At 35.0% G+C, this 12,578-nt stretch overlaps 1 protein-coding gene across 4 annotated transcripts in view; it reads left to right on the top strand.

The window, feature by feature from the left end:
- Positions 1-12,578, top strand: part of LOC149531199 (alpha-1,3-mannosyl-glycoprotein 2-beta-N-acetylglucosaminyltransferase-like) — a 196,165-nt gene that overhangs the window by 54,696 nt on the left and 128,891 nt on the right. For all 4 annotated transcript variants that reach the window (XM_089811949.1, XM_089811950.1, XM_089811951.1 and 1 more), the window contains one exon: positions 1,133-1,220. In XM_089811949.1, coding sequence (XP_089668075.1) covers positions 1,133-1,220 — 88 coding nt within the window. The remainder of the gene's footprint in view (positions 1-1,132; positions 1,221-12,578) is intronic.

Genomic DNA, 12,578 nt, shown 5'->3' with positions numbered 1-12,578 from the left:
TTGTGTCCATGTCTGCATTTGTGAACTATGCAATCATGCCTATATGCCTTTTGGCCTTTGTGGTTTGTTCAAGGCTTTGGGCATTTAATATCTCTTAATTTAATATAATTGTTTTTTCATTAGAAATTTAATATAATTGTTTTTTCATTAGAAATAGATCTGTCATATTACTTTTGAGGCTCATGGAGTACACATCCCTTTATTGATTATGCAGGAACTTTGATAAAATAAGAACATTATGAAAAGTTTGGAAAAGTGAGCCATGTAATAGTATTGAAGAGACTGAAGCTTGTTAACTTGGGATTCATGAACCTAACTGTTTAAAATTTCAATAAAATTGGAATATTGCGATTCTGTTCTTGTAGCCATACCTGACTATCCCCATGGGCCATTACTGCTAGTGGTAATGTTAACTTGAAATTATTGTAAGAAAAAAAAGTCTCACAAGGTGACAGCTTGAATTAGCTTTGCATGCATGGATTTTCCTGTAATCGTGAATCAAGGATATGCAGATTCATGATTTTTTTTTCAATAAAATATGTACAGTTTAAATCAAATGCCGTGACCCTGCAAGCAACAGATTGAGTATCACATCTCAAAATTGGATTTTGCCAATCACATTTGTTTGAGACATTTAGAATGCTTGTTTCAGTGCAATTGCTCTCACATTTTGCCTGTAGCAACTGCTCCTAGAGGGATGGTTAAATTAACATGGCTGGCAGGAATTGCACTCTCACAAATCTGTCCTAATTACATCTAGAATTATCTTATTTATGCAACATCCTGTAGCAGACCATCCTATTTACTGTGTTCATGGTGTATGGAAATAGCCATCTTACAAGAAAGGTTTCCAAGTCTATTATTTTCCTAAAGTTATTGCCTTTATGCACAAAGTGCACATTTTTGTATTGTGTTCCTTGAATTACACCACTCCAATGTGTAATTGAGATAGTTTTTCTTTTTCTGCCTTCTAAATGAGGAGCTTCATATGCAGTTGTTTAAACGGTGCTGTGCTTATGTGGTTAAGAACTTAATAGGTAATAAGGCTGTGTTGGAAATTACAGATCTTGATACATATGCATTTGTCAGAGTTGTTTCAGCATATGACAATGCAGGAATTGGATTTTAACAGGTAGAAGCTGAAAACTATTGTAGGAGCGAAATGAGGTTGTTGATAGACCAAATAAGCATACAGCAAGGAAAAATTGTAGCCTTGGAAGGTACAACTCAGATATCAAAGAATTATTTTCATAAAGAGCCATTGCATTCTTTTCTTTAATTTGAGTAAATTGACGAAAAATTGGGTGCAGCACCAGGAATCGACATATTTAAAGATTGAGTGGTTATCTTGAAAGTTGCAATCCTTAAATCTATAGTTATGTCATCCTCAAGACAAATAATAAATGTATTAGTACATTTAATTGATCAGTTTTTGAAAGCATGGGCATAGATTTTCAAAAGGACTTATTTTCAACCAACCGTGGGATATTGTAGCATTAGTAAAGTAGAATTTTGAGAAATGAATAAATATGATGAAAGTCATTTGTCTTGTGATAATTTCTCTGAAGGAGCTTCTGCTTGTCCTTGTTTAAATAGGTTCTGATTTCTTATAAGCTAGGGTAGATGCCATTCATTGGACTATCATTCACCTGTTTTTTTATGATTGGGTAAAATGAATATTAAAGGAGATCAAATATGAAAAGTTGAAACGACCTAGTTAAAAGATGAAGTCAAAGAAAGTACTGCTAATTTTTATTTCAAAAGTAGATGCAGTCATAGCAATTGAGTTCAGTTCTTGCTAATTTTCTCTACACATACAAAAATAATTCCCTTGCATTCGCTTCTTAAATTATGGGATTTTTCCTATTGAGATTGCTTTCTGGAGCTTTCATTAGTGTATATATTTTAATATACAAGGTTAACATCTGAATGGATCATACTAATCATATAGTTTTTTATTTTTGCTAAAATTTAGAAGAATCTTCCAATACTAATTACGTTGTGGTAAGTTAAGAACTGATCATTGTGATCCGCACAGATTAAGTTTGGAGAAGTCGTCATTGTAATTGGTACTTGTTCTTTGGAGGTGTTTTCTTTTATGGGAGGTAGGAGTTTTGCATTATTCGAGTGGACGGGCATTTATATCCTTTAAACATTAAAAAATGATCACAATTCTTCAATTTCTGCTGACCTGTTAATTACATGGACAATATTAATTCTCATCAATTGTGTCATTATGTACTCACTTTAAAAATATTTCATATTTTAAGCATAAAAAGAAATCCCTTATAAATTTTCCATTTCTGATTGCAATTGCAAGTGGAAATGTAGATAGCTGATGATTACAATGTGGTAAGTTAAGAAGTGGTCATTGTGATCTGCACAGATTAAGTTTGGAGAAGTCATTATTGTAATCGGTACTTGTTCTTTGTAGGGGTTTTCTTTTATTGGAGGTAGGAGTTTTGCGTTATTTGAGTGGACGTGCATTTATATCCTTTCAATATTAAAAATTGACCACAATTCTTCAATTTCTGCTGATCTATTAATTACATGGACAATATTAATTCTCATCAATTGTGTCATTATGTACTCACTTTAAAAATATTTCATAATTTAAGCGTAAAAAGAAATCCCTTATTAATTATCCATTTCTGATTGTGATTGCAAGTGGAATGTTTTGGGTGACCAACTATAATGACCTAAAATTAGACCGAGTAATCACATTGAAACACATGGTTTTTAAAAAAAATAGGTTAAGATAATATTGTTGGAACAGAAAGTAATCATTCATTCTGACATAGCGTCATATATAGGACAAGAAGCCTTTTCAGGATCCTTGAAAGTCATCTGATATCACAACATGGCTTGTGTTGAACATGTGGTTGGCTAATTTGTAAATGAATTCTGCAGTCCCCGAGTATGGTTTCCAAATCTAAATTGAGGCAAAAGACCATACCTATAGAGCTATGGGACCTCCCCAAATCACATTTTATTTTATTTGCTGATTATAATTACATGCTTATTATAAGGGCATATACAGAATTGTACCAATCCAAGTTTGAGTTGCCTTCTAAATTTGTGATAACCGAGGTGGTTAACACCCTTTCAATTTGCTAGGCCATTTTTATTAAACAATAAATTATCATATAAATTAATAAATAAAAAATCAATAAATGCATATTAATAAATTATTTTATTCTAATGTGCTTTTGGGAGAACCTTGTTTTTATTTGCTGGACCAACATCCATTGTGACTGGCGTTGGTGGTCCAAGGTATTAAATGGCTCAGTATGACTAAGAAGGCATTGGAGATTCCATTTGCAAGTGCATTCAACAAATGCAAGAGACTTCTAGGACTCAACCCTTGGAAGGTCTAACTATAGGTAGGAAGATATCCGTTCTTATGAATTCTTAACAATCACATATTGCATTTCTATGCCAATCTGAATTGTGTAACTGGCAGGATAACAAAGGCTTTGAAGAGTAGGATAAAATTAGCATTCATACCAGATGCAGAGGATTGAACAATCCCTAATTGATACTTGGAATAGATTTGTGATATCATCCTTTAAGTTGTGATTGCACAACACCTTCTTTGTCGGGTGTTTGTAGACATTGACGAACTAGGTAATACTGGAAGACAAGGGTGAAGAGATAATCGAGCTAGCTATATTGGAAGCACTCATTGAAGGATCTCCATCATTGATTATGCTTTGTAAATCTTTAATATCATTGCTTCTCTGCTAGGTAGTGTTGTGACCTTTTCACACATTGCACCATTGCAAATGGGAACCCCTACTTTTTGGCCTACTTGGCCTTTTTTGGGTTGTGTTTCCTTGGTAGATTTGGTGTCAGTCTTTTGAGCCTCCTTGTCTTCCAAATGTGAAGTATATTTTGGCAAAGTTTGGAGTAGAGAGATGCTTCCTGCCTTTAGGGTTTCAATTTGAAGGTCTTTCTAATTAGGAATAGAGAGCTTGGATGAAATGTTGTATTAAGAAATCGTTCAAATGATAAACAATAGGTTTATTTTGGTGAGAGTATCTTGGTAATTGACAAGCATTGATAGAAGTAAGAGAGGAAAAGTGCTTGGTTCTAAGTTAAAAAAAGTAGAAAATAGGTAAAGTTTGAGATCATTTATAAAAGCACCTTGAAAGTAAAAAAACAAAAAGCTTAAAAAATCATTTTCTAGAAATATCCATAAGACATCTTTGTAAGGTTTCACAGAGGGAAAACATGGAGAAGTGGCGAAATGACCAAGTGGGAATTTGAGGAGCTAGGTAGAAGCACAAAAGGCCTAAGTCAGGGAACATGGTAAAACATGAAATATTCTCACGAGTGTTGTAGCATTGTGAGGAGTCTTCAAAAGGGATTAAATTTTCTCTATATGTTGTATGTTCCCAAAGAAGGGGATATTATCTAGCTTAAACTTTTGGCCAAATTCTTCACTGCATGAGCTCTAAAAAGGAAATTGCAAGGCATGGAAAAGGTTTGAAAACTCAAAGATAGTTTCCTCCAAAAGCATCAATACTTGAGAAGGCTAGCCTGCTATAATGTGGGGTTCTCTTGGAACACTGAAATCTCCCTCTTTATATGCACTAACTGGAACTTATTTATACAAGGCCAACGAAAATTTGGAGGGTCCTAAACTCTATTGACATACTTCACAGCTTTAAGATGCATTACCAAACAAGTTTTACCATGTTAAGGAAAGTACTAAAGAAAATAAGTCAACGTACAAGCTCTGGATAAGAAATTGTAGAGCATTCAAAAAAATAAAAATCGAAGTCAGAGATTGTGGTAGAAGTGTGGAGTTTGTTGCAAACATGAAATTTGGATTAGAGGCATGAGTGTGACTCTATTGGTGCAAAGGCCAAAGAACTTGAAGTTAGAGAAATGTAGCAAATCTTTAAAGTTTTCATCATACTGTTGGTGTGTTGCTTTAAGATGTGAAAGTCCCCCAGTATGCTTTATACATGCCTCTTGAGTGCTATTGCTGTTGTGACAAAGAACTTCCTCCAATCATGGACAATCTTTCATTTTGTCCCAAAAATGCTGATTTACAATGTACAAAGAAGTTTCCATGAAGTGAAAAGATCAGCCTCCCAGGTGTAGGTTCACCGTTTCATGGTACACAAGAATTGTATTGCAGGGTTTTGAACTCACCATTGTGCCTGGCAATGAATCTCGTTTTAGTTAAAGTCCTCCACAGCGTGATCTCACTGAGTGAAAGAATATGGTGCAAGGTTAGGGCTCTATCATCAAACCTCCAATGCGCCTATGAACACTGCTTTTCCACACCTTGCATACACTCTCATCAATACAAATATTATATGGCAAAGAACCTCACTCGACAATAAAAATCCACCACGAATGCCAAAATGCACTCAAAGCAACACTCATTGTAATGAAATAACTTGCACAATGGAAGAGATAATATGAAATATTCTACAAATACTTGATAATAACTGAGAGTAATAGGCCACTTTGAGGGGCAACCTCCAAATATCTCCAATAAGAACACGCTTCATAATATAATCTTGAAATAAGACTCACAACCTCCTATATATTACCTAATTATGCTTAGGCTGAATAGACACAACCCTATATAACACCTAGGCCAACCTAACTACCTAAATAATAATATAATAATGATAACATGACTTAATTAAGGATTAAGATAACCACAAGTTGATTATTCATAACCCTATATACACCAATATTAAGGGCGTAGCATGCCCCCTCTTCAAAGAAGCATTGTCCTTAATGCTAACCAAGTATGGATTCTTTTGAATGAACTCCTCATCCTCCCATGTGGTCTCTTCAACTAGTAAATTCCTCCATTGGATGACATACTGGGTGAGGGTTCTATTCCTCAACTTCTTTGTGTGTGTTTGAAGATTGCACTTTGGGTCCAAAATTATTTTTCCTTCTTCATCAAGCTCTGGTAGTACTGTTTGAGTAGGAATATTCTACCCAATTACCTTCTTCAAACAAGAAACATGAAAAACTAATGTATCTTTGTTGTTGGTGGCAACTCTAGCTTGTAGGCAACACAAATCTTTTGCATGATTTGGTATGGTGGATAGTACCTTGGAGACAACTTATATAAGGCTACAATCTCAGGAAGACCCAATCTCTAACTTCAAAATCTCTTTCACTACGATGTTGGTCCGCTTGTTGTTTCATTCGATTTTGTGCCATAGCTAAATTATCCCTGAGTCCTAAAAGTACCTGTTGTTGATGAAACAAGTGGTCCTCTATTGCCTAAACTCTTCGTGACGCTTTTAATGATGATGCGATGGAAGGAGGATGATATCCATAAAGTGCCAAAAATGGAGACATTTTTGATGAGCTATGAAAAGAAGTATTGTACCACCATTTTGCAAGAGGTAGCCAATCTACCCATTGAGATTGTTTCTTTGAAGTGAAACAACATAGATATCCTTCCAAACATTTATTAACAACCTCAATTTGCCCATCTGATTGAGGATGGTATGAGGATGGTATGAAGAACTATGAGCCAATTGAGTACCCAAACATGAGAATAAATCTTTTCAAGAGTGACTAGTAAAGATAGGATCACGATCACTGACAATAACCTTAGGTGTACCATGTAGCTTTTGGATATTCTCCAAGAAAACTTTTGCCACTGTACTTGCTGTAAAAGGATGTGATAATGCAATGAAATGTGCATATTTAGTGAGGCAATCAACTACTACCATGATGACATTATGACCTTTAGACTTGGGAAGCCCTGTGAAGAAGTCCATGGATATTTCTTCCCAATGCTGGCTAGGAATAGATAAGGGCTGCAAGAGACCTGGTGTCTTAATTGTCTCCCCCTTATTTCTTTGACAAACCAAACATTCTGCCACAAATTTTTGAACATCACCTTTCAGCCCTTCCCAAAAAAAATCTTGCTTGACCCAATGACATGTCTTCAAAAATCCTGAATGACCACCAACTGGGGACTCATGTAGCTCTGTGAGAATCTTGTGTTTAAGAGTAGAATTCTTGCAGAGATACAAGTGTTGTTTGTACCAAAGAACATCCCCCTTTAAACAAATCTTATTTGAACTACTAGGATCACTTTTTACTTTTTGGTTGATACTACTTGTTGCAACATCGTTTTGCCACTCTCCTTTGGTTTCTACCATCCAATTTGCTTGTAATATTGAAAGAGCACACAATAAGGCTTCATCTTTTTCATCCTTCGTGGAAAGTGCATCGGCCACAATGTTTTCCTTCCCTTTCGTATATACAATCTCAAAGTCATATCCCAACATTTTAGTGACCGATTTTTGTTGCTCTTCCGAAGATAGTCTTTGTTCTAAAAAATATTTTAGGCTATCATGATCTGTCTTAACCTTGAAGTGTCGACCCATTAAATAAGGCCTCCATTGTTTAACTGTGTGAAGGATTGCTAGCATTTCCTTCTCATAAATAGGTTTGAGCTGATTTTTACCTTTTAATTGACGACTCTCAAAAGCAATTGGTCGACCTTCTTGCATGAGAATTGCTCCTATCCCATTTCTAGAAGCATCATGTTCCACAATGAATTCCTTGGTGAAGTCCAGAGTGGCAAGCATCGGAGTTCTACACATAGCCTCCTTCAATTGCTCAAATGCTACATTAGTGGATTCATTCCAATGAAAAGAATCCTTCTTCAATAAAGTGGTGAGGGGTGCTGCTAGACGATTATAATTCTTCACAAATCTTCTATAGTACCTTGTCAATCCCAAGAAACCCCTCAACTTCTTAATGGTTTTTGGAATAGTTCATTCCATGATAGCCTTAATTTTGTTAGGGTCCTCCTTTACTCCATGTGAAACTATGTGTCCCAAATACTCGACCTCCTTAAGACCAAAATCACACTTGGATTGCTTAGCATAGAGTTGATGATTTTCGATTAATTGTAATGCTTGATCTACATGCTGCAAATGCTCTTCGCAAGTCTTGCTATAAATCAATATATCATCAAAGAACACTAACATGGACTTTCTCAAGAACTTCTTAAAAATGGAATTCATCAAACTTTGGAATGTAGATGGTGCATTGGTAAGACCAGATGACATCACCAAAAATTCACAATGACCCTTGTGAGTTCGAAATGCTGTCTTACAAATATCTTCCTCAATCTGAATTTGGTGATAACCCGATCTAAGTTCTAATTTGGTAAAATACATAGCTCCATTTAATTCATCTAGCAAATCATCAATCACTGCAATACAAAACTTATCTTTACTGGTGTACTTGTTGAGCACTCTATAATCTGGACACATGCGCCAAGTTTCATCCTTCTTACGTATCATCACCATAGGCAAGGAGTAAACACTTTGGCTATGCTTGCTAATTCCTGCCTCTAGCATTTCCTCAACAATTTTTTCTATCTCACTTTTTTGTATGTGTGGGTACCTATAAGGCCTGATGTTTGGTGGCTAGCTCCCTAGAACTAGTTGTATTGCATGGCAATGATCCCTCTTGGGAGGAAGACCTTTAGGCATATCTCCAAGAATCATTGAGTGACGATCAATTATTGCTTGTAAATCAGGATGACTAAGAGCATTAGATTGAAAGACTTTTAATGAACATAGCTGGGCCACAAATCCATCTCCTCCTTTCTTAAGCAACTTTTGCATTTGATGAGAGCTTACCATTTGTGGGGATTTTGCCTTCAACCCCCTTATCCCCACTACCTTTCATTTTGATTGAAATCTAATGATTAGTTCTTGGAAGTTCATCTCAATTGCTCTGAATGTAGTAAGCCATTTTACTCCCAATTTGCTGCACCCATGGATATCGCATAAATTGGGGTATTAAGTTGATAATCTCGCATGGATAATTTGATGCTATGACACTTCCCTGAACATCTAATTGTACTCCCATCTGTAATAAAAACTTGAAACTCTGGGGCTGGATATATAAAACAATTTAGAAGAGTTGCCAACTTTCTGTTGATTAAATTATGAGTACCACTTGAGTTGATCAACACTGTTACTTTCTGCTTCTTTAAGAAACCCACTACCTTGAGAGTTTGTGGTGCACTAAAACTTGAAAATGCATGACAAGAAATGATTGGTTGAGAATCATGTGATTCCTCACCTGACTCCCTATCCTCCTCTAATATGGGTTCATCCTCTTCTTCCTCACTTGAACCTTCAATATAGAGCAATTTCTTTTCACTACATTTATGTCCCCGACTGTATTTGCTATCAGAATTGAAACACAACCCTTTTGCTCTTTTCTCATCAATTTTTTGTGGAGTCAACCTAGTAGGTTGAGGAAGTGAAGGTGTTGAATATCCTTTTTCTCTTGTCACATTAGCCCCTTGCTTTCTAGAAATCAAGAACTTCTCCTCTACCTTGCATGCCAATATAAAAGACTCATTTATTGAGCTAGGACTAAACATGTGTACCTCATGTTGAATGTGATCCTTGAGACCACTCAAGAATAAGTTATTCAAGTTCTCCTCTGTAATAGTATCCACTCTTAAGGATAGATTTTGGAATTTTTGAATATAATCCTTAACTGATCCTGTTTGTTGAAGCTTAGCAAGCTCGCTAAAGAAGTTGTTTGTCACACTATTGCTATATTGTGCTTGGAGTTCTTTTGTAAAAATTGACCATGACCTCTGATGAGAACAAAGCCAACGATGCCAAATGAATTATCTGGTTCTAGATATAAGGAAGCCATCGTGACCATTTGTCCATATGGGGTTTGATGTACTTCAAAAAAATTCTCCATTTGGTTTATCCATCTTAGAGGATCCTTACCATCAAACTTGCACATATCCACCTTTGGAAAATTTTCCCTAGATCCCATAGGAGTATTAAAATTTGTGTCATTATTAGTCGACTTGAAGGCTTCACCTTGATTGCTTGAGAACTCCTTCCTTGGTTCATTCATATAGGTGCTTAACATGCTTTGTATATCTGATATATCTCCTCATAGGTCACACATCCCTCTTAACGTCTTCCTTGAACTTACTTTTTCCCTCATTGGGATTACTATCCTTTGTTGTTTCCCAATCCTTATCAAAGGATTTCCCCAATGTGGTAGCATTCTTTTTGCCTCTTGTTGGAGGTCCCATCATGATGGAAATCAATATTTTTGAAATAAATCACACAAATGAAAAGTAAATTCTCAAATTTAAAAAAAAAAAAAAATTGTAACTTACTAGGGCCAAGATACCCTTACTCAGAAAAAATCCAAAAAATTAGCAAATTTGCTGCCTCCAGTGCGAATTTTCCTAATTTCACAATAAGTTGCTTATTTTTGCTTCAATTTCTCCAAGCTTTGAAATGTAGGCTTCTCTACTATGTATTAAAAAACCAAATACAAGTTATACTCCGATTTGGTAGGATGTGAGAGATATGTAGATCTCAATAAATTGTGTAGAAATAGTAATTTTGCAATAATTTGTTCAAATTTGCTCCAATTCCTCTGAAATTTGGACTATAGCTTCTTTAATATGGTCTTCAAAAACCCTTCAAAAATCTTTAAAAAATTTGTTAAAATCTGAAAGTTATGCTCTTCCCAAAATCGCCTCCGATGTTGAGAAAAATCTTGCCTCTATAGTGCCAAGATCATGCTTTGATACCACTTGTAATGAAATAACTTGCACAATGGAAGAGATAATATGAAATATTTTACAAATACTTGATAATAACTGAGAGTAGTAGGCCACTTCGAGGGGGCAGCCTCCAAATATCTCCAATGAGAACACACTTCACAATATAATCTTGAAATAAGACTCACAACCTCCTATATATACCTAATTATGCTTAGGCTGAATAGACACAACCCTATATAACACCTAGGCCGATCTACCTACCTAAATAATAATATAATAATGACAACATGATTTAATTAAGGATTAAGATAGCCACAAGTTGACTATTCATAACCCTATATACACCAATATTAAGAGTGTAGCACTCATATGGTGAAGGAATAAATTTGAATAGATTTCTATAGAATGCCCTCAGATGCACTCAAAGTGCAAGTTCTTCACATTCCTAAGAATAGAATTTCAACACATCTCTTGATTTGTGCTCAATAGTGTAATTTTCAGTATGTTTGAAAAAATGTTGAGAAGGTGAAATTTGTAAGGTCTAATTTGAGCTCATCCATGCAATTTTTTGCATAGTGAAGTAAATTTTATGAAGTTTTATAATCCCTCACACCCACAAATATACACTTAAGAGCATAAATTATAGATGAAATAAATTTTTGAAAAATCTGAAGTCCAATGCAATAGCTCATATGTGCTCATAAAAGACTTGGTTCAAAGTGGTTCATCATAAGGTTGTGAGAAATACTAAAATTTTGTGGAAAACATTAAGATCCTTTTTAACACTTGTGGAAATAATCGGGGGATGCGATAAAAATTGGTTGAGCATTGAAAGCTTTTGCATAAGTCTAATATGCATCAAGCCAAAATAAATGGAGTAGATATAATTTGGCTAGAGTATTGAAAGTATTGGAAAATTGATTTTAATAAATTGGTAAAGAAACTGCAAAAAAGTGGATTTCAATTTAGCTAAGTATGAGAAATATTTTAAAATTCATAGGAAGGGTTTGACAAAATTTTGTCTCCAACATCACGCTCTAAATAGCATTGGGCTATACAAGCAAGAAATATTTTTAAAATAATGATATCCTTCAAATAATTTAAATATGCACTCAAGAAGAAATTAAAATTGAGGTAGATGGATTTTCTATACTTCAAAGACCAAAACTTTCAAAATAATGAAAATTTATCAAATGATGGTCATGGGAAGAATTGCGAGGGAAAATTTAAATTTGGCTTGAGTAGAAAATCAAAAGCAATTTGAATTATGATGACGAAGTATAATTTCAAAAAGAAAGTCTAAGTCAAGACAACTCTTGGAATTATTTGGAAAAATAATGAAATATTGGATTTCTTGACGTCTAAAATTTAATTAAAATGTTGGAAATAATGTGATGACCAAAGTCCTTAAATTCCAACTCCTTAGAGTATGTACACATGGACAAAGCTTGTTGATTGAAGATAAGTGCCCAAAATAACATCTTTTACAAACAATATAAACTAGAAGACAAGTGGCAATGTTTGTAAAAGAGCCTCTTTTGGAATGACAATATGGAAGAAAATTCATTGTAGGTGCCTAAATCTAACTCATCACCAAATTGGCAGTTAGGGGCCACATATCTATATAAGAGATGAATTCTCATTTCTTTCTCACATTGAAGAATTGGAGAGCCAAGAGCAGAACTGAGGATTTTTGGAGAAGAGAAGCCAACAAGAAGAGTAGGGCTTTTAAGAAGAAGTGAGTGAGTTTTGAAGATGAGAAAGATAAAATTATTAATGTCCAATGAATGACCACATAATGGGTCAATGGGACTACCAAGAACAAAATAGGGGACCAACCCACACTAGGAGTACCAAATGGTGCTAGAGGAAACAAAGAAGCAACAAGAAAAAAACTAACCCAAACAAACAAACCAAAGAAAGCAAGAGTGGGGTGGGGTCCAACAGGAAAATCCCACCACCCCTAAGAGGTTGAAGCACCAATACAGAACCTACAAATAAATAG

This window comes from Cupressus sempervirens, chromosome 11 (assembly GCF_028749045.1).
Source record: "Cupressus sempervirens isolate cs-2001-9-10 chromosome 11, ASM2874904v1, whole genome shotgun sequence".
Taxonomy (NCBI): Eukaryota; Viridiplantae; Streptophyta; class Pinopsida; order Cupressales; family Cupressaceae; genus Cupressus; species Cupressus sempervirens.
Note: the sequence above shows the minus strand (reverse complement) of the source record. Positions and strands in the feature narration are given on the sequence as shown.